The sequence below is a fragment of the Callionymus lyra genome, chromosome 8 (assembly GCF_982586985.1).
Source record: "Callionymus lyra chromosome 8, fCalLyr1.hap1.1, whole genome shotgun sequence".
Taxonomy (NCBI): domain Eukaryota; kingdom Metazoa; phylum Chordata; class Actinopteri; order Syngnathiformes; family Callionymidae; genus Callionymus; species Callionymus lyra.
Window position 1 is genome coordinate 22,492,378 of NC_141825.1, and position 24,388 is coordinate 22,516,765.

At 35.2% G+C, this 24,388-nt stretch overlaps 1 protein-coding gene across 1 annotated transcript in view; it reads left to right on the top strand.

The window, feature by feature from the left end:
* The window catches only part of LOC148074023 (voltage-dependent calcium channel subunit alpha-2/delta-4-like), a 66,697-nt gene that overhangs the window by 38,231 nt on the left and 4,078 nt on the right, over positions 1-24,388 (top strand). Inside the window, exons 27-32 of the mRNA XM_087796929.1 lie at positions 9,868-9,929; positions 14,460-14,474; positions 14,568-14,612; positions 14,695-14,757; positions 19,156-19,226; positions 21,766-21,841. Coding sequence (XP_087653055.1) covers positions 9,868-9,929; positions 14,460-14,474; positions 14,568-14,612; positions 14,695-14,757; positions 19,156-19,226; positions 21,766-21,841 — 332 coding nt within the window. The remainder of the gene's footprint in view (positions 1-9,867; positions 9,930-14,459; positions 14,475-14,567; positions 14,613-14,694; positions 14,758-19,155; positions 19,227-21,765; positions 21,842-24,388) is intronic.

Sequence of the window (24,388 nt, forward strand, 5' to 3'; positions counted from 1 at the left end):
GCTATGTACTGAAAACACTGTATCATGATACAGCTGTGGAGTGCAAACGCTGTATCATGATACAGCTGTGTAGTGAAAACGCTGTATCATGATAGAGCTATGTACTGAAAACACAGTATCATGATACAGCTGTGGAGTGCAAACGCTGTATCATGATACACCTGTGAAGTGAAAACGCTGTATCATGATACAGCTATGTACTGAAAACACTGTATCATGATACAGCTGTATAGTGAAAACACTGTATCATGATACAGCTATGTACTGAAAACGCTGTATCATGATACAGCTGTGTAGTGAAACCGCTGTATCATGATACAGCTATGTACTGAAAACACTGTATCATGATACAGCTGTGTAGTGAAAACGCTCTATCATGATACAGCTATGTACTGAAAACACTCTATCATGATACCACCCTTAACGGCCGCCATCTTAGTGACGTAGATGACGCTAAACGGAAGCTACGTCACGCTACTTTAAGGGATGCAGCACAAGGTTGTTCGACTCTGCTGCGTATCCTCGTGTTGTGCTGCGTTTAAAGACACAAAGAGGCTTCAGAATAGTTTAAAAGATGTACATCATGATACAACTGTGAAGGGAAAACACTGTATCATGATACAGCTGTGTAGTGAAAACGCTGTATCATGATACAGCTATGTACTGAAAACACTGTATCATGATACAGCTATGTACTGAAAACGCTCTATCATGATACAGCTATGTACTGAAAACACTCTATCATGATACAGCTGTATAGTGAAAACGCTGTATCATGATAGAGCTATGTACTGAAAACACTGTATCATGATACAGCTGTGGAGTGCAAACGCTGTATCATGATACAGCTTTATAGTGAAAACACTGTATCATGATACATCTATGTACTGAAAACGCTCTATCATGATACAGCTATGTACTGAAAACACTCTATCATGATACAGCTATGTACTGAAAACACTGTATCATGATACAGCTGTATAGTGAAAACACTGTATCATGATACAGCTGTGTACTGAAAACGCTCAATCATGATACAGCTATGTACTGAAAACGCTCTATCATGATACAGCTGTATAGTGAAAACACTGTATCATGATACGGCAACATTCCACCCTTAACGGCCGCCATCTTAGTGACGTAGATGACGCTAAACGGAAGCTACGTCACGCTACTTTAAACGTTGTTGTATGTTCAGAGGGTTCGACAGGAGATGACGAAGCAAAATATAATGAAACTCACTGACGCATGAACAGACACTGAGCTCCAGTAGCTCAGGTAGCATTTCACACTATAAAGCCAATGACTTGTGAATTGAGTTGAAAGCTAGTATAAGGAACCACCTTAAGTCTCAGGATCTCATGTCGCCCCAAAAGAAACGATTCCCTGAGAATCATGAGGACCATCATCGTGCTAAATATTTGTACATTTATTTGCAGTAGATTTGAAACTATATTTCGAGATGTGTGTCATATTATGCACAAACGTGAGAATAATAAGTGATCAGTTCAATTTAACATTTCAAATGTTTAAATCTTTATTCATTCAAATGATTATTCTTTTATGCATTGAACATTTTTTCTTTATAATTGAATTCAATCATTGATATATAAATAGGTTAAATTCGTTTTTATTGAATAATTGAAAATCAATCATTTGCATTTTGAAAGTTTAAAACGTTTTGTTTTTTTATAACTGAAATCAAAAACGTTAATGATTATCTTGATTGTTTTTTTACACAAAGTTTAACATTCTAATTCCAATTCTTATTAATTATTTTTATTTATTTTTTAAACTCAGTTTTGTATCAACAAAATGATGATAATATACACTACAGTACTCAAACCTAACCCTTAATATAATATATGGTTGAAATCCATCAAAACCAGGTGAAGAAAATAAAGAATAAATGATAAAGACAAATATGTGGAAACAGGAATATAAAAGGAAACAAATAACATTCTTGTATCAACATTTTAACTTTGATTTTAAAAGGCTGCAAATTAATGACTATTACATTTAGAATAGAAGAATAGAAAATGTTTATTCATCCCCAGATGGGAAACACACTTTTACAACAGCACAGTTGAAAAAAATAAAGTGCAAAGGAAAAAAGAAATAATAAAAGAGATAATAAAAAATAAAAAATAATTAAAAAAAATAAAACGATCTTAAAAATATACAAATTATTTACAATATTAGAAATGTAACACTATTAACAAAATAAAATAAAATAAAATAAAATAAAATAAAATAAAACACACGAGAAGAAAGAAAATGGATTTTTAATTATTTTATGAAGAAGATAGAACTTATTGTATACGTTCAATAAAAATAAATACAACCTTTCAACATAGAAATTATTGAAATAAATTATTCCAAAAGAGTAATTTCAATAAATAAAATAATCATATTAAATTCACCCATTAAATATTCTTATAGCACTACTTTATTTCCATAAAAACACACTTATCTTAACCACTAAAGTATGAGTGTGTGGCATGGATTGTTGTGAATGTCAATAACACGAAGATTAGCGTCAACGTCTGTGACCTTCCGTCGTAAACACAGTTGCTACTGAAGTTGGACGCGTCACAGTCAGTATTTGGGGTGTTTGTCTGGCGAGACTGCAGCAGGACCAGGACTTCTGCAGCGGTGGAGGTCAAAGACCAGCACACTGCTGACAGGATGGAGCTAAAAACAAACCATACAGTGAGTCTGCATTTGTGTAGAAGGTGGAACGAGTCGAGGACGGTTTCTGACCGTCCAAAGAGTGATGCCGCCTTATATCCTGAACAGCAGAGTGTGGATGCGGAGTCGAGCAGTGCAGCGTTCAAACGTGCATTAATATAAGTGTCGGATTAAAAGTTCAATCCGAAATGAGGGTGGATCTTAAAAGCTGGAGCGACATCAGGAAGATTTGTGCCTTGTTTACCTCAGTGAGTCAACTTGACTTTGACTCAGGTTACTGACAAAATCAGGGATTTTAACCAGAATTCCAAGATGAAAAGTTCTGATTATTGTTTGATAATTACAATCATTTTATATTCAATTATTGAATATATTATTGATTGTTTTCCACTTACGAGTTCTACTTTCTAGTAGTGATGTGTTAAAGCTTCATGAAGCTGTATCATTAATTTCAAAGTCCACTAGATGTCACTCTCTGCCCTGTAATCTATTGCTTTGAATAGTAATTCTATTGAAAAAACAGATTTGCGATGAAGTTTCACGACTCGCTGTAATATTGTCAGAGGTCAGTAGGTGGCACCCTTGGTTTGAAAATGATCAGCCTCCCTCGGGGGACGTTTCTACCGGGTGGAGACCCCAGGTCAGACCCAGGAAACGTCGAAGAGACTATGTCTCGCGGAGGAGCTGAAAGTTGTGTCTGAGCCTCTTTGCACCAGATGCTGCCCCTGCGACCTGACGGGGGATAAGCAGTAGACGATAGATAAAAGCTATAGCGCCCCCTATGGGTCAACTATCATTTTAAAAGGCTCCTGATAAGAGTTTATTTTAGGTTATTTGAGCATCTAATTTGATGGACTTGTTTTATGATTCATGATATTTCACTTGAACGCTTGTGCGGACGCACAGTTCCATGAGTGGTAATAGTTCTGACTCAACCCTAACATACAGTACATTTCATATTATTTTTTTACATTGAGGTTTAAAATCGAGAAAAGAGGGGAAGAATAACACCTTTAAATGTACGTGAAAATGTTTCACAGTCTGATGCAAATGTGATGGAAAGGTTTGCGGTTGTTTTGCTGCACATTTCTGGGAATCTGCTTGTGCGGAAATTCTCAATAACAGAAAATGAGCTAAATAAAAGCTTTTACGGCCTCGCTGATTTTCCAATAACAGCAGCTTGAGTGCGACGCTCCGTGTTGCCGCACGAGCCCGAGAGTCCGAGCGCACATGAAAAACCTTTTTCATTACAGCGTCGAACAAACACCATCTGAGATATTAGGTTTGAAGTGGACCGGAGCTCCTCACTCGGAGCTTGTTAAACGTCGGCGCCGGTGAAGAGTCATCGTTTTCTTTGTCTCTTCCACTTTCATGCCACTGTGTCGGAAATGAAACGCTACATAAGGAATCTTTCTACGGTTCTTACTTTTATTTTTGATTCAGAAGTCGGGGATGCTCATCGCTATGTGGATGTCATGGGTCAGACCCAGGTGGTGGATTTCAGTAAAAAAAAATGTGAGTTTTGGTGAATCATTATTGAAGTCTTCCTGGACTATGGAAAAGATAGTGAGGATTTTCCTAGTCAACATGGATTTTCCTTCATCAGGCCACAGTGTTGAGCATTATAGTCAACATGGATTTTCCTTCATCAGGCCACAGTGTTGAGCATTATAGTCAACATGGATTTTCCTTCATCAGGCCACAGTGTTGAGCATTATAGTCAACATGGATTTTCCTTCATCAGGCTACAGTGTTGAGCATTATAGTCAACATGGATTTTCCTTCATCAGGCCACAGTGTTGAGCATTATAGTCAACATGGATTTTCCTTCATCAGGCCACAGTGTTGAGCATTATAGTCAACATGGATTTTCCTTCATCAGGCCACAGTGTTGTGCATTAAAGTCAACGTGGATTTTCCTTCATCAGGCCACAGTGTTGAGCATTATAGTCATCATGGATTTTCCTTCATCAGGCCACAGTGTTGAGCATTATAGTCAACATGGATTTTCCTTCATCAGGCCACAGTGTTGAGCATTATAGTCAACATGGATTTTCCTTCATCAGGCCACAGTGTTGAGCATTATAGTCAACATGGATTTTCCTTCATCAGGCCACAGTGTTGAGCATTATAGTCAACATGGATTTTCCTTCATCAGGCCACAGTGTTGAGCATTATAGTCAACATGGATTTTCCTTCATCAGGCCACAGTGTTGAGCATTATAGTCAACATGGATTTTCCTTCATCAGGCCACAGTGTTGAGCATTATAGTCAACATGGATTTTCCTTCATCAGGCCACAGTGTTGAGCATTATAGTCAACATGGATTTTCCTTCATCAGGCCACAGTGTTGAGCATTATAGTCAACATGGATTTTCCTTCATCAGGCCACAGTGTTGAGCATTATAGTCAACATGGATTTTCCTTCATCAGGCCACAGTGTTGAGCATTATAGTCAACATGGATTTTCCTTTATCAGGCCACAGTGTTGAGCATTATAGTCATCATGGATTTTCCTTCATCAGGCCACAGTGTTGAGCATTATAGTCAACATGGATTTTCCTTTATCAGGCCACAGTGTTGAGCATTATAGTCATCATGGATTTTCCTTCATCAGGCCACAGTGTTGAGCATTATAGTCAACATGGATTTTCCTTCATCAGGCCACAGTGTTGAGCATTATAGTCAACATGGATTTTCCGTCATCAGGCCACAGTGTTGAGCATTATAGTCAACATGGATTTTCCTTCATCAGGCCACAGTGTTGAGCATTATAGTCATCATGGATTTTCCTTCATCAGGCCACAGTGTTGAGCATTATAGTCAACATGGATTTTCCTTCATCAGGCCACAGTGTTGAGCATTATAGTCAACATGGATTTTCCTTCATCAGGCCACAGTGTTGAGCATTATAGTCAACATGGATTTTCCTTCATCAGGCCACAGTGTTGAGCATTATAGTCAACATGGATTTTCCTTCATCAGGCCACAGTGTTGTGCATTATAGTCAACATGGATTTTCCTTCATCAGGCCACAGTGTTGAGCATTATAGTCAACATGGATTTTCCTTCATCAGGCCACAGTGTTGAGCATTATAGTCAACATGGATTTTCCTTCATCAGGCCACAGTGTTGAGCATTATAGTCAACATGGGTTTTCCTTCATCAGGCCACAGTGTTGAGCATTATAGTCAACATGGATTTTCCTTCATCAGGCCACAGTGTTGAGCATTATAGTCAACATGGATTTTCCTTCATCAGGCCACAGTGTTGAGCATTATAGTCAACATGGATTTTCCTTCATCAGGCCACAGTGTTGAGCATTATAGTCAACATGGATTTTCCTTCATCAGGCCACAGTGTTGAGCATTATAGTCAACATGGATTTTTCTTCATCAGGCCACAGTGTTGTGCATTATAGTCAACATGGATTTTCCTTCATCAGGCCACAGTGTTGAGCATTATAGTCAACATGGATTTTCCTTCATCAGGCCACAGTGTTGTGCATTATAGTCAACATGGATTTTCCTTCATCAGGCCACAGTGTTGAGCATTATAGTCAACATGGATTTTCCTTCATCAGGCCACAGTGTTGAGCATTATAGTCAACATGGATTTTCCTTCATCAGGCCACAGTGTTGAGCATTATAGTCAACATGGATTTTCCTTCATCAGGCCACAGTGTTGAGCATTATAGTCAACATGGATTTTCCGTCATCAGGCCACAGTGTTGAGCATTATAGTCAACATGGATTTTCCGTCATCAGGCCACAGTGTTGAGCATTATAGTCAACATGGATTTTCCTTCATCAGGCCACAGTGTTGAGCATTATAGTCAACATGGATTTTCCTTCATCAGGCCACAGTGTTGAGCATTATAGTCAACATGGATTTTCCTTCATCAGGCCACAGTGTTGAGCATTATAGTCAACATGGATTTTCCTTCATCAGGCCACTGTGTTGAGCATTATAGTCAACATGGATTTTCCTTCATCAGGCCACAGTGTTGAGCATTATAGTCAACGTGGATTTTCCTTCATCAGGCCACAGTGTTGAGCATTATAGTCAACATGGATTTTCCTTCATCAGGCCACAGTGTTGAGCATTATAGTCAACATGGATTTTCCTTCATCAGGCCACAGTGTTGAGCATTATAGTCAACGTGGATTTTCCTTCATCAGGCCACAGTGTTGAGCATTATAGTCAACATGGATTTTCCTTCATCAGGCCACAGTGTTGAGCATTATAGTCAACATGGATTTTCCATCATCAGGCCACAGTGTTGAGCATTATAGTCAACATGGATTTTCCTTCATCAGGCCACAGTGTTGAGCATTATAGTCAACATGGATTTTCCTTCATCAGGCCACAGTGTTGAGCATTATAGTCAACGTGGATTTTCCTTCATCAGGCCACAGTGTTGAGCATTATAGTCAACATGGATTTTCCTTCATCAGGCCACAGTGTTGAGCATTATGTTCAACATGGATTTTCCTTCATCAGGCCACAGTGTTGAGCATTATAGTCAACGTGGATTTTCCTTCATCAGGCCACAGTGTTGAGCATTATAGTCAACATGGATTTTCCTTCATCAGGCCACAGTGTTGAGCATTATAGTCAACATGGATTTTCCGTCATCAGGCCACAGTGTTGAGCATTATAGTCAACATGGATTTTCCTTCATCAGGCCACAGTGTTGAGCATTATAGTCAACATGGATTTTCCTTCATCAGGCCACAGTGTTGAGCATTATAGTCAACATGGATTTTCCTTCATCAGGCCACAATGTTGAGCATTATAGTCAACATGGAGTTTCCTTCATCAGGCCACAGTGTTGAGCATTATAGTCAACATGGGGTTTCCTTCATCAGGCCACAGTGTTGAGCATTATAGTCAACATGGATTTTCCTTCATCAGGCCACAGTGTTGAGCATTATAGTCAACGTGGATTTTCCTTCATCAGGCCACAGTGTTGAGCATTATAGTCAACATGGATTTTCCTTCATCAGGCCACAGTGTTGAGCATTATAGTCAACGTGGATTTTCCTTCATCAGGCCACCGTGTTGAGCATTATAGTCAACATGGATTTTCCATCATCAGCCCACAGTGTTGAGCATTATAGTCAACATGGATTTTCCTTCATCAGGCCACAGTGTTGAGCATTATAGTCAACATGGGTTTTCCTTCATCAGGCCACAGTGTTGAGCATTATAGTCAACATGGATTTTCCTTCATCAGGCCACAGTGTTGAGCATTATAGTCAACATGGATTTTCCTTCATCAGGCCACAGTGTTGAGCATTATAGTCAACATGGATTTTCCTTCATCAGGCCACAGTGTTGAGCATTATAGTCAACATGGATTTTCCTTCATCAGGCCACAGTGTTGAGCATTATAGTCAACATGGATTTTCCTTCATCAGGCCACAGTGTTGTGCATTATAGTCAACATGGATTTTCCTTCATCAGGCCACAGTGTTGAGCATTATAGTCAACATGGATTTTCCTTCATCAGGCCACAGTGTTGAGCATTATAGTCAACATGGATTTTCCTTCATCAGGCCACAGTGTTGAGCATTATAGTCAACATGGAGTCAACATTTGTGACCGAAATGCTTTGAATTATCAAAACAAGCTTCTTCTTTTTTTGTGCCACATTTCGGTACCTGTAGGTAAATCACGTGATCAAGACTGAAGCTTTAAAAAATGTGGTTACTGGATACGTTTTGGTGTACATACACAGAAAAGTATTCATATTATTTTTCTGTAAGAAAACTGCTTGGAGTATAAATGTGCTCAAGTTGAAAAATTGAACCAAAGGTTCGTACGATGTGTCATATAAATGTGTTTTTTTCAGGATTGATCTCATAAAATTGGTATAAAAAAGTATCATTCAGGAACTGGTGTCGAAGTGAAGGTATCTTAAGATTTTTTTGCCCACATAGGTGTTACTTTTATGCATTTTTTCTCATATGTTTATTTTATTCAGAGCTTGTTTAACATTTTCTTGCATGTTTGGTTGTTTAATTTTAGTGCTTTAGTTCTGTCATAGTTTCTGCATTATTTTATTGGACTTTTCATTTAGCAAGTTTGCAACAAAAACAACACGTCTAGTCTTCTATCATTTTTACATCCCTCGTTCACAAACTCTTTTTTCTCAACAATCTTGATTCTAATCTTAAATACAACAATAGTGAATACTGTGAGTTGAAGTTATTATAAATGTAAAAACACTATGAGGAAACTTGACTGTGATATGAAAACGGTCAGGTGTTTTTATTTATTTCTGTATGCTGGTACTTTATTTTTATTTAATTTATCATTTTCTTTTTGTTTCATTATTTATTTTTCTCGTTTTTTGTTGCTCTGGGATGATGGTGATGTTGTTGTTTTTTTTATATCCAGTGGATTTCTGTCTGAAAATGAGAAATGAAATGTGTAAAAAGTATGATAATAAGAATCAAACCTAACCCTTAATATGAAAATATTCTGGTTAAAATCCATCAAAACAAGGTGAAGAAAATAAAGAATAAATGATGGATGTGAATTGAATGCGATACAAGACGATCTTTAGACTGAGAAGACAATTATGTGGAAACAGGAAATGCTCAAAGGGAAACAGGAAATGCTTAAAGGGAAACAGGAAATGCTCAAAGGGAAACAGGAAATGCTCAAAGGGAAACAGGAAATGGCTGATGATACATTTAATTACAATTTAAATGATGAATAGTGATCAAAATGAAACTGTTCAACAATATTAATAAAAGACTGTGACAATAATTTGTCTGTCATTCTTAGACACAATAATTGAGACACAAAATAATCTATGAGTGGATTTTAAAAGTTCGAATTGATGCATCAAATGATTTGTTAGCCGTGTTTCACCAGTGGTGGCGCTAACCACAAGTGCATCCTTGGCAGCGTCGGAGTCTGAATTGATGGTTCCACTTGTTTGTGCGGTTAAATAGCAATTTGTGTGGCGCGAGTGTAATTGTCGGCGTTTGGGGATGACACACACCATCAGGCTCGTGATTGTTTACACCCCGTCATTAGCGTCGGGACACCGCAGAGGTCAACTCTCGCTCCCATCGATTTCCTGCCCCCCTCATAGACACAGCAGCTTCTCTGCAGAGTCTATCTTCGTCTGCTTTAACACTTTATTTTTCTATTTTTAGCTATCGGGCTGCAGATGTCCTTGGACTTTCTGGAGAAAAGGTTCTGGGCCATCGCCAAACAGGTGACGTTGAAGATCACACTTCTGCAAACAAACAAACTTCAATCAAACAATTTTCAACCATAATCAAACAATTTTATACTAAAATCAAACCATTTTCAACTATAATCAAACAATTTTCCTCTGTATTAAAAACTATTTCCAAGTATAATCAAACAATTTTCATCTATAATCAAACAATTTTCCTCTGTAATAAAAACCATTTTCTACTATAATCAAACTATTTTCATCTATAATCAAACAATTTTCATCTATAATCAAACAATTTTCAACTATAATCAAACAATTTTCATCTATAATCAAACAATTTTCAACTATAATAAAACAATTTTCAACTATAATCAAACAATTTTCATCTATAATCCCACAATTTGTATCTGTACTAAAACCATTTTCAACTATCCCAACAATTTTCAACTATAATCCAACAATTTTCCACTATAATCAAACCATTTTCAACTGTAATCCAACAATTCTATACTAAAATCAAACCATTTTCAACTATAATCCAACAATTTTATACTAAAATCAAACCATTTTCAACTGTAATCCAACAATTCTATACTAAAATCAAACCATTTTCAACTATAATCCAACAATTCTATACTAAAATCAAACCATTTTCAACTATAATCCAACAATTTTATACTAAAATCAAACCATTTTCAACTGTAATCCATCAATTTTATACTAAAATCAAACCATTTTCAACTATAATTAAACCATTTCCAACTAAAATCAAACAATTTTCAACTATAATTAAACCATTTCCAACTATAATCAAACAATTTTCAACTAAAATCAAACCATTTTCAACTATAATTAAACCATTTCCAACTATAATCAAACAATTTTCAACTATAATCAAACTATTTCCAACTAAAATCAAACAATTTTCAATATATTCAAACCATTTTCAACTATAATCAAACAATTTTCAACTATAATTAAACAATTTTCAATATATTCAAACCATTTTCAACTATAATCAAACAATTTTCAACTATAATCAAACAATTTCCAACTATCATAAAACTATTTCCAACTAAAATCAAACAATTTTCAATATATTCAAACCATTTTCAACTATAATCAAACCATTTTCAACTATAATTAAACAATTTTCAATATATTCAAACCATTTTCAACTATAATCAAACAATTTCCAACTATCATAAAACTATTTCAAAATAAAATCAAACAATTTTCAACTATAATCAAACAATTTTCAATATATTCAAACAATTTTCAACTATAATCAAACAATTTTCAACTATAATTAAACTATTTCCAACTAAAATCAAACAATTTTCAACTATAATCAAACAATTTTCAACTATAATTAAACTATTTCCAACTATAATCAAACAATTTCCAACTATCATAAAACTATTTCCAACTAAAATCAAACAATTTTCAATATATTCAAACCATTTTCAACTATAATCAAACCATTTTCAACTATAATTAAACAATTTTCAATATATTCAAACCATTTTCAACTATAATCAAACAATTTCCAACTATCATAAAACTATTTCAAAATAAAATCAAACAATTTTCAACTATAATCAAACAATTTTCAATATATTCAAACAATTTTCAACTATAATCAAACAATTTTCAACTATAATCAAACAATTTTCAACTATAATCAAACAATTTTCAACTATAATCAAACTATTTCCTACTAAAATCAAACAATTTTCAACTATAATCAAACAATTTTCAATATATTCAAACAATTTTCAACTATAATCAAACCATTTTCAATATATTCAAACAATTTTCAACTAAAATCAAACTATTTTCAACTATAATCAAACAATTTTCAATATATTCAAACAATTTTCAACTATAATCAAACAATTTTCAATATATTCAAACAATTTTCAACTATAATCAAACAATTTTCAATATATTCAAACAATTTTCAACTATAATCAAACAATTTTCAGCTGATCAAACAAGATTTTATTTTAGAAATCGAAGATACATTCACGACACAATTCTGACTTTTATGTTATTTCCTTTCTTATGTTTCTTATTTCACACACGTCTCCACTATGCGAGTGTGTTGATGTGTAAAAGTGATTTTAATTGTGGTTATATTTCCACACTAATCCAAACACTGTAGTTCCTAGAAACTGAAAGAACGACTATAGACTGAGGAGGAGACACTGCTGCGACTATGACACATCATCTTCTTTCATCGATCTTTGTCCACTCAAACCCGACTCTCTCTGTGTTTCCTCATTACCACCGTGACCTCGAGTGACCTCTGTCCAGATTAGCTTGCGTTAGCGTCGACGCTCGTAACGCTCGCCGACTCGACGTCCAATCAAGACAAACTCCGCCGACACAGAACAAACTCATCTTCTTCGTTTAACCTCCGAGATCTGCCGAGAGACACGGTCTCAGCACGAGTTTTACACTTTCATTCACCTGGAACACCGTGAACATCCCCTAATAGTCAGCGGAGCCAGAGGTCAATGGCTTTCAATTCTTTTTCACGGTCATTAGAGATTTCACCAAGTTTCTAAATGACGAGGCGAGAGAACGAGGCGAGGAGGAAAGTTTCATTGCGTTGTGACGTGACGTAAGGCAGATTAATGCTGGACGGACGACCTTGAGGATGAGCGTGTGCAGATGTGTGCAGATGTGTGCAGATGTGTGCAGATGTGTGCAGATGTGCTGCAGAGGTTGATGGTGTCCATGACATTATTAATGGGAGCAGCAGCTGTGACAGGACAGATTATTGCTTCTGAACTCATGGAGGCGACTTATGGATCTGTGTGCGTCCACCATAGTCACGGTTGACTTAGATCATATGTCTCAAAGTCAAGGCCCGCGGGCCAAATGTGGCCCGCCATGTGATTTTATGTGGCCCGCCTGCCTTACCTTGACCAACGAGCAAAAAAAAACAAAAATAAACGAATACATGTTTACCCATCAAGAAAAACAACAAATTGCAGATGAATTAAAAGGCTAACTAAGGTAAGGTAAGGTAAAGGTAAGGTAAAACTTTATTGATCCCTCAGGAGGTCTCCTTTGGGAAATTGTTTTTTACCAATAGCCAGCAATTTTTCATAAACAATAAAAAAGAATACATAAAAAATAAAATAAGAAGAAGAACATAAAGAACAAGATGACACAATCTAAGTCTAAAGATAAAGATAAAGAACATAGAGTCAAAGAAAAACATCAAAGACAAAGGATACAAAGACTAACATAGAACAGAACATCCAGATACTCTCACTCCACTCCTGCCCCTGAACTCAGAATTGTACAATTTAATAGCCCGAGGAATGAATGAGTCCCTGAGTCTATTTGTTTTGCACCTGGCAGAACATGACCAATGAATGGTGGAGAGGATCCACTTGTCGTGTTCAGGCATCTACTCATCAACAAGAATTGACAGCCAATATATAAGCTGGGGAACCTAAAAACGTGATCGATTGTGAACTGAGACTCTTTCTTTCTTGTTGGGACATATAAAGATTCACCATCATCTGTTTTTCCTGCAATTGATTTACTTTTTCTCTGCTTGAGATGACAAGTGTGACGACACATGTGCATCAACAGGAAAAGTTGCTTGTCAGACTTATTTCAGTTGCAACTTGTTAGTCTTGAGCTGTAAGTTTTGACTTATTTGTTTGTGTAGCAATGAATGTAGTACCACATGCAAGGCTGAGTGCAGCCATTTTTATTTTATTGTAAAATGCTACATCACACATGTTGTTAGCAGCTCACAATGGTTGGTTTTACAGTAGTTATTACCTCAAGTAATACATTCAAAGTCATTTAACATTAAGGAGTAGTTACATTTATTTTACATTAGCTTACATTTAGTTACATTTATAAGTCACATCTGGCCCTCTGAGGGCAGCCATGATGATGATGTGGCCCCTGGTGAAAACCAGTTTGACACCCCTGACTTAGATGATGCAAAATACTATCAAATCTTTATACAATCAACACGTCTGTTTATTTTTTCTCTTTTTTTGAATAATTAACTAATATAAATTGTATATTTAAATTATGAATTTGTTGTTTTTTATTGAATAATGAACTCATGTTAATTGTATAGTTAAGTGATGAACGTTTTGGGTTTTTTACAATAATTAATTTTAAAAATCAAAAATATTGTTTCAATTTTTTTATTTTTTACACATAGAGTTTTTAAATTCTAACTACAATGATAAAAAAAACAAAATTGTTTTAATTGTAGCCCTTTATATTCAATTTAATATAGATTTAATTGTGTTTATTGTTATTCCAATAATTTCCTGAATCCAATGTTTTGTTATTTATTTACTTTTTTAAATTCAAGAAAAAAAAAGTTTAGTTGTGCTAAGATCTTTATTTTGAATTTAGAAAAGAAAAAAAGGTTTATGGACATCTTACAATATTTTCAAATTAAATAATTAACAAACAAATTCAACGTTTGAATTGACATTTAGTTGAACAATAACCAAATGCTTAAAAATTAAAACATGTATATATGATCTCAACTATTTCTTGGTGTTTCAGGATCCGGACACAGACGTAAGTAAACCTTTTACCTTCTACTTTATTCTGTGATTCAGTTCCCATCTCCTCATGAATGACCTTTGACCTCTTCTTTGAATGGTTCCTCAGTGTTCTAACGTTGAGGGCTTGTGTCCTCTCACCTGTGAGAGTCCGGTGAGTTCATTATTTCTCCTGCACGGAATATATTTGGAGAGAAATGTATGATGATTGTTTTGTGAAACTCACTGTTGTTTAGGATCTCAACTGCTTCCTGGTGGACAACAACGGATTCATCCTGCTCTCCAAGGCCAGGAACGAGGTGAGAGAATATGGAGCAAATGTACGACCAAAGTATTTTGTCAGTAGAGCTTAAACTGGTACGATCTACCGAAATGGAGGTCAAGGCTATTTGGGGTCAATGTTGTCTCGCCAAGTATTTTCCGAGTTTGATAATGATTTCACGAAACCGGAGTCGACTAAGTTTATAATATATTTTGGAAAAACAACAGAGGTTAAGAAAGGGAACATCTTTTTTAGAAAAAAAAACATCAGACGAGGTCAAGTACCAGGTGAAGGCAAAATAACAACTTATTAAGGCTGTGCAGAAACAGAAAATCACACTTTACTACAATATTTTGCAGATACTTGAAGTATAAATAGAACAGAATCCTTAAATCCACCCCTTTTTTTTAGAGAAAAAAACTTCTTTTTTTTATTTTGATTAATTAAAAAACTTTATACTTTTTTTTTATTTGACTAATAAAAAACTATACTTTTTTTTTCTAAAACTCTGTCAAATAAAAAAAGTTTTACATTTTTTTTATTTGACTAATAAAAAAACTATACATGTTTCTTTCTGAAGTTCTTAATAATAAAAAAAATTAAAAAAAACGCTGAATGTTTTTTCTAAAATTCTACGTAGTAAAAAATTTGTTTTTTTTTCTAAAATTTTGTCTAATAAAAAGGGATTTTTTTTTTATTTGACTAATAAAAAAACGTTATACATGTTTCTTTCGAAAAATCTAAAATGAAATATGATGAAAAAAAAATGTGTTTTTTTGGACCAATAAAGAAGCTTTACACATTTATTTAATTTAACTATTTAAAAAAAACTTTTACATGTTTTTGTCCATTAAAAAATCATTGTACAGTGTTTGTTTTTTTGCTTTAAATCGAAATAATAAAAAAAAAACGTTTTATTTATTTTTTTATTATTATTTTGAATAATAAAAAACATGTTTTCCAAAATAATATTTTTTTTCTGACTAAATTACAAAATGTATATAATAGATATTAATGAAAACATGGCAAAAATAAAATGAGAATCTGTGCCATTATTCATTCATATCTCTTCCTGTGTCATTATTGACAGACTGGTCATGTGACCTGCAGGTGCTTTAGGTGCCAGAAATCATCAGTTTTTTTAGCTTTTTAACCTCAAAAAAGTTTAATTGTGGTTCAGCAGGTCCAGATTTGTTCGGGGAGTTACTCAACTGTCAGGAGGGATTTTTAAATTCTCGACTCGGAGAGTCAACGACAATAAATGTCGATTTTATAAGCTGTATTTTAAAATAAATATTCATGTCAACAACCGCGACATCTGCTGATAAAGCATTGCCAAATTAACCGTACGGATTATCCTCTTTAGGGAAAGAACGTTTAATATCATTATAGTTACGCTTGTGTTTGTGTTGGTAAAGGTTCATACACCAATAACTGCATGTCAGTTGATTGAAGTTATTTTCTAAACTAATCTGGAGCAGATAAAAGAGATTCCAGGATCACTTTGGGAATAATGAAAATGGGCTTTTCATAGTGTTGGAAAATCAAATCTAGCCTGTAAATACAATTTAGCGACTTAGCTTAGCCTTAGCCACAGTACTATGGTTCCGTGAGATGGTGGACGTTTGGGTCCAGATGTGTTCCGTTGATCCGTTGACTAGGCTCGGTTACAGCTTTACGGATCATTTTCAAATCTGAACAAACACCATCTGGAAGACAATTTTACTCCTAATCAGTTTTTAGTGGCCCAGATGGGACAGAGAAAACCTGCTGGATGATATGTGGGCGGAGCTTCATTCATTCATTCATTCATTGTAGCCTGGCTGATGTGTGGGCGGAGCTTCATTCATTCATTCATTCATTGTAGCCTGGCTGATGTGTGGGCGGAGCTTCATTCATTCATTGATTGTAGCCTGGCTGATGTGTGGGCGGAGCTTCATTCATTCATTCATTGTAGCCTGGCTGATGTGTGGGCGGAGCTTCATTCATTCATTCATTGTAGCCTGGCTGATGTGTGGGCGGAGCTTCATTCATTCTTTCATTCATTGTAGCCTAGCTGATGTGTGGGCGGAGCTTCATTCATTCATTCATTGTAGCCTGGCTGATGTGTGGGCGGAGCTTCATTCATTCATTGTAGCCTGGCTGATGTGTGGGCGGAGCTTCATTCATTCTTTCATTCATTGTAGCCTGGCTGATGTGTGGGCGGAGCTTCATTCATTCATTCATTGTAGCCTGGCTGATGTGTGGGCGGAGCTTCATTCATTCATTCATTGTAGCCTGGCTGATGTGTGGGCAGAGCTTCATTCATTCATTCATTGTAGCCTGGCTGATGTGTGGGCGGAACTTCCTTCATTCATTCATTGTAGCCTGGCTGATGTGTGGGCGGAGCTTCATTCATTCATTCATTCATTAAAAAATAAAAATTTGATTTTAATTGAAAATTGTTTGATTATAGTTGAAAATGGTTTTATTACAGATGAAAATTGTTTGATTATAGTTGATTTTTTTTTATTATAGTTGAAAATTGTTATTTTCTTAATCCAAAAAGTACGTAAATATATTTTAGCAGTCCTTTCTAAATGAGTTAATACTGTGACACTTGTGTGGTGGTCAAGGTCTGCTAATGTCTGCAATAAAGATAGTGAACAATCCAGAAGTCGCCCTCCTGTCCAGCAGGTGTGATCAGTAAAAGATTCAAGATCAGGGTTTTTTAAAACCAAATCCCTCTGCACGCAGAGATCCTCTGCCCTCCAACCAGAAGATTCCAACACAAGAGCTGATTTGTCATCATTTGCATGTGGGCCGAGGCTCCCAGCAGAATCCAGAAGATCACATGATGAAGTGCTTCCTCGTGGTTTTGCTGAGCTCTTGACTTTACAGGAAGTTTCCAGGAAAGTCCTGGAATCCCAGCAGGGTTGTAGCTCGCAGCTCGTTGCGGGGGTTGGTAAATATTTAATCGTGAGAGAAATCAAGTCGCTGCTGACAAAAAATAAAAATGGGTCAGGTGAGGGAGGAAGTGTGTGTGGGGGGGGTAGGGGGGTGCAGTGTGACCGAGCAGAAACGCTGGACTGGTTCTTGGATGTGTCTGGTGCAGTGGAAGCATTTGTGTGATGAATGATGGTCTCTGGTGCTGCAGGTCGACTTTCTTCTTTCCTGGGAGGACGAGATGTGAGGCTTTGAGAACAAGTGGTTTTATTGTGGTTTCCAAGGACATTCAGTCACGGGACATCGTTTTAAAAATCCATCTTGTATTCATATCATTTGGTTTTTATCCTTTCCTGAAAGACACACTGTTTTTTTTTAAAACAAAGCAAAGACAGAAAAATCAAAATCCAGCTTTTTAGAATAAAAAACTCATCACAAAAAAAACAGCTGAAGAATGTTTGATTACAGTTAAAAATGTTTGACTTTAGTTGAAAATGTTTTGATTATAGTTGAAAATTGTTTGATTTTAGTTGAAAATTGTTTGATTTTAGTTGAAAATTGTTTGATTTTAGTTGAAAATCATTTGATTATAGTTGAAAATAGTTTGATTATAGTTGAAAATAGTTTGATTATAGTTGAAAATAGTTTGATTATTGTTTAAAATCCTTTGATAACAGATGAAAATTGTTTGATTACAGTTGAAAATAGTTTGATTATGGTTGAAAATAGTTTGATTATAGTTGAAAATAGTTTGATTATAGTTTAAAATCCTTTGATAACAGATGAAAATTGTTTGATTACAGTTGAAAATAGTTTGATTATAGTTGAAAATAGTTTGATTATAGTTGAAAATAGTTTGATTACAGTTGAAAATAGTTTGATTATTGTTTAAAATCCTTTGATAACAGATGAAAATCGTTTGATTATAGTTGAAAATCGTTTGATTTTAGTTGAAAATGATTTGATTATAGTTGAAAATAGTTTGATTATAGTTGAAAATAGTTTGATTACAGTTGAAAATAGTTGGTTGTTGTTTAAAATCCTTTGATAACAGATGAAAATCGTTTGATTATAGTTGAAAATAGTTTGATTACAGTAAAGAAAATTTGATTATAGTTGATAATTGATGGATTACAGTTAAAAATTGTTTGATTTTAATCTTCAACACTGTAATTTTGCTTACAATAACCACAACTTTTTTTCTATAAAACACAACAAGCTTGGAAATTATTATTTTATTGTTTGTTGTTGTCTATTATCTAAACAACAATTGGATATCAACACATTTCTGCCTTAACAAACTCAAAAAACTCCAGACTGAGAGGATGACACAAGGAGCTTTTAAAAGAAAGTTGTCGAGACAAAATGTTGTGAATTATTCAAAACGCTGCTGCGGCTGTCAAGGCCTGAAGACTCACAAACTCTTTTCCACTCATCCCCGTTTCTAAAAACATGAATCCAGGCACGACACCATCAACGTCCACTGAACATGTTGCTTTGTCTTCCGCAGGTCGGTCGTTTCTTCGGGGAGGTGGACGGAGCTGTCATGGCTTCACTCTTGAAGATGGGGATGTACAAGAAGTAAGTTCCTTTTACTTACACTTTAAGACAGTTGATAGTCAAGTGTCTGGTACTGTTGAGCAGGATAATCTGTCATGTCAACTTGACACCATGAAGAATGAAGCTTCATGAAACAGTTCATTTTGAGGATATTACTTTACAACATTCAGTAGTAATGTGTGCATGAAGCTTCATGAAACAGATAATTTGGAGGATATTACTTTACAACATTCAGTAGTAATGTGTGCATGAAGCTTCATGAAACAGATAATTTTGAGGATATAACTTTATAATATTTAGTAGAAATGTGTTGATGAAGCTTCATGAATCAGTTCATTTTGAGGATATTACTTTACAACATTCAGTAGTAATGTGTAGATGAAGCTTCATGAAATAGATAATTTTGAAGATATTACTTTACAGCATTCAGTAGTAATGTGTTGATGAAGCTTCATGAAACAGATCATTTTGAGGATATTACTTTACAACATTCAGTAGTAATGTGTAGATGAAGCTTCATGAAATAGATAATTTTGAAGATATTACTTTACAACATTCAGTAGTAATGTGTTGATGAAGCTTCATGAAACAGTTCATTTTGAGGATATTACTTTACAACATTCAGTAGTAATGTGTTGATGAAGCTTCATGAAACAGTTCATTTTGAGGATATTACTTTACAACATTCAGTAGTAATGTGTAGATGAAGCTTCATGAAACAGTTCATTTTGAGGATATTACTTTACAACATTCAGTAGTTATGTGTTGATGAAGCTTCATGAAACAGTTCATTTTGAGGATATTTCTTTACAACATTCAGTAGTAATGTGTAGATGAAGCTTCATGAAACAGTTCATTTTGAGGATATTACTTTTCAACATTCAGTAGTAATGTGTAGATGAAGCTTCATGAAACAGTTCATTTTGAGGATATTACTTTACAACATTCAGTAGTTATGTGTTGATGAAGCTTCATGAAACAGTTCATTTTGAGGATATTACTTTACAACATTCAGTAGTAATATGTTGGTGAAGCTTCATGAAACAGTTCATTTTGAGGATATTACTTTACAACATTCAGTAGTAATGTGTTGATGAAGCTTCATGAAACAGATCATTTTGAGGATATTACTTTGCAACATTCAGTAGTAATGTGTAGATGAAGCTTCATGAAACAGATCATTTTGAGGATATTACTTTACAACATTCAGTAGTAATGTGTTGATGAAGCTTCATGAAACAGTTCATTTTGAGGATATTACTTTACAACATTCAGTAGTAATATGTTGGTGAAGCTTCATGAAACAGTTCATTTTGAGGATATTACTTTACAAAATTCAGTAGTAATGTGTAGATGAAGCTTCATGAAACAGTTCATTTTGAGGATATTACTTTAAAACATTCACTAGTAATATGTTGGTGAAGCTCCATGAAACAGTTCATTTTGAGGATATTACTTTACAACATTCAGTAGTAATATGTTGGTGAAGCTTCATGAAACAGTTCATTTTGAGGATATTACTTTACAACATTCAGTAGTAATATGTTGGTGAAGCTTCATGAAACAGTTCATTCAAAAATATTTGTGTTTTCAATATAATAACTTTTTAAAGCAATACAGTATATAGCAGAGTGACATCTAGTGGACTCTGAAAATAAGAACATTGTTTCATGAAGCTTCATCAACTCAACAGTTCTCACTCAATTTTGTAACACATTATTTTGGGTAGTTTTGTGTACCTTAATATTTTTGTACTAAAATAACTTAAACTTAAAACTAGTTGAATGACTAGGTGTTTTGTGTGAGTCTGGAAACAGAACATTAGTCCAACTGCTGCAAACCGGGACACAACCTTTGCCACGTTTAACGAGTGCTCATGGGAAATGTAGTCTCCTGTGGGCTAAACACTTCCACTGTAGTCCACTGGTGTCACTCGACTTAAAATCACATAGAGCTGCTTTAAGAGTTTTTAATCTATACATTTAAAAAATCTCACAAAATTGAGTTTTTAGTAAGTTTCTGTGACATAAAAAAAAGTAATATTTACACTTGTGTGACAAAGATGATGAAGTTTGATCCAGTAATGTTTCAGGGTCTGGACTGATGACTGGACAGAAATAAACACATTTTATCATCTTACACTTTAATAACGAGCCTGCATTTCTTCTCCTTAATGCTCCTCTGAAAAAAAGCCTAAATTATGCAGCAAGATTAATAAGTCATGAGACATAAACTGTGTTTTTGTTGCGACTTCTTATAGTCGGAGCCGCGACAAGAAGGATGTTTTTCTTCAGAACCGCAGTAGAGACTTAACAAGTTTTATGATCTGGAGCGAACGCTGGCTGCAGGGAACACATGTCAACTCAACTAATGTGTTAATAAATGACTCCTTTATGTCTTTAGTTAACACATTACTGATCCATTTGTATCTATACTTCATCTTTCTCTGTGATGTAGTGTGAGGTAAATGTTTTTCATCGGGATGTTTGATATAAACATATTTAGTAGTACTTTACAAGTACTTGATTGCCCATAAATGTTTGTGTTTGTTTCCTGTCAGAGTGTCTCTCTACGACTACCAGGCCATGTGTAAAAACAGTCATCATCACGTCAGCAGCGCTCGTCGGCTCTTCAACGTGAGTTTGCAACACAACTAACGCACGACAAAACAACAACAACGTCATTCATACTCTTATACAAGTGCGACTCTCCTGCACAAGTGTGTGACATTTATTTTGTACCGTCTCCGCCAAGGAGACTGTGCCGTTGTGTGTCTGGTAGCTAGTTAAGCTAAAAGCTAGCGATTGTGTTGATGAAGCTTCATGAAGCCTCATGAAGCAGTGTCCTTCTTTCAGAGTCCACTAGATGTCACTCTCTTCTCTAAAACCAAAGAACATCTGTTCTATTGAAACCTCAAATGCTTTTAAAGTGAGGGCGCCACCTGCTGATCTCTAATAAAAATGACATGGCACTTTCTTTCTGTCCAATAAAAGTCACTCTCTGATCTATAATAAATCCCTTGAGCATCTATTGTATTGAAAGATATTTTTTTAATCGATGGCGCCACCTACTGAGCTCTTGATAACATGACACTGTTTCATGAAGCTTCATGAAACATTGTCTTTTTTTTCAGAGTCCACTAGATGTCACTCTCTTCTCTAAAACCAATCATTTGAACATCTGTTCTATTGAAACCTCAAATGCTTTTAAAGTGAGGGCGCCACCTGCTGATCTCTAATAAAAATGACACTGTTTCATGAAGCTTCATGAAACAGTACACTTTTTTTCTGTCCAATAAAAGTCACTCTCTGATCTATAATAAATCCCTTGAGCATCTATTGTATTGAAAGATATTTTTTTAATCGATGGCGCCACCTACTGAGCTCTTGATAACATGACACTGTTTCATTAAGCTTCATGAAACATTGTCTTTTTTTTCAGAGTCCACTAGATGTCACTCTCTTCTCTAAAACCAATCATTTGAACATCTGTTCTATTGAAACCTCAAATGCTTTTAAAGTGAGGGCGCCACCTGCTGATCTCTAATAAAAATGACACTGTTTCATGAAGCTTCATGAAACAGTGCACTTTCTTTCTGTCCAAAAAACTCACTCTCTGATCTATAATAAGTCCCTTGAGCATCTATTGTATTTAAAGATATTTTTTTAATCGATGGCGCCAACTACTGAGCTCTTGATAACATGTCACTGTTTCATGAAGCTTCATGAAACATTGTCTTTTTTTTCAGAGTCCACTAGATGTCACTCTCTTCTCTAAAACCAATCATTTGAACATCTGTTCTATTGAAACCTCAAATGCTTTTAAAGTGAGGGCGCCACCTGCTGATCTCTAATAAAAATGACACTGTTTCATGAAGCTTCATGAAACAGTGCACTTTCTTTCTGTCCAAAAAACTCACTCTCTGATCTATAATAAGTCCCTTGAGCATCTATTGTATTTAAAGATATTTTTTTAATCGATGGCGCCAACTACTGAGCTCTTGATAACATGATACTGTTTCATGAAGCTTCATGAAACATTGTCTTTTTTTTCAGAGTCCACTAGATGTCACTCTCTTCCCTAAAACCAATCATTTGAACATCTGTTCTATTGAAACCTCAAATGCTTTTAAAGAGAGGGCGCAACCTGCTGATCTCTAATAAATATGACACTGTTTCATGAAGCTTCATGAAACAGTGCACTTTATTTCTGTCCAATAAAAGTCACTCTCTGATCTATAATAAATCCCTTGAGCATCTATTGTATTGAAAGATGTTTTTTTAATCGATGGCGCCACCTACTGAGCTCTTGATAACATGACACAGTTTCATGAAGCTTCATGAAACATTGTCTTTTTTTTCAGAGTCCACTAGATGTTACTCTCTTCTCTAAAACCAATCATTTGAACATCTGTTCTATTGAAACCTCAAATGCTTTTAAAGTGAGGGCGCCACCTGCTGATCTCTAATAAATATGACACTGTTTCATGACGCTTCATGAAACAGTGCACTTTCTTTCTGTCCAATAAAAGTCACTATCTGATCTATAATAAATCCCTTGAGCATATATTGTATTGAAAGATTTTTTTTTAATCGATGGCGCCACCTACTGAGCTCTTGATAACATGACACTGTTTCATTAAGCTTCATGAAACATTGTCTTTTTTTCAGAGTCCACTAGATGTCACTCTCTTCCCTAAAACCAATCATTTGAACATCTGTTCTATTGAAACCTCAAATGCTTTTAAAGTGAGGGCGCCACCTGCTGATCTCTAATAAAAATAACACTGTTTCATGAAGCTTCATGAAACAGTGCACTTTCTTTCTGTCCAAAAAACTCACTCTCTGATCTATAATAAGTCCCTTGAGCATCTATTGTATTTAAAGATATTTTTTTAATCGATGGCGCCAACTACTGAGCTCTTGATAACATGACACTGTTTCATGAAGCTTCATGAAAAATTGTCTTTTTTTTCAGAGTCCACTAGATGTCACTCTCTTCTCTAAAACCAATCATTTGAACATCTGTTCTATTGAAACTTCAAATGCTTTTAAAGTGAGGGCGCCACCTACTGATCTCTAACAAATATGACACTGTTTCATGAAGCTTCACCAACTCCTCACAACTAAAAACGTTTTTACGGCAGCCCTGAAGGGCAAAAATATGTTACTAAAATGTATCGT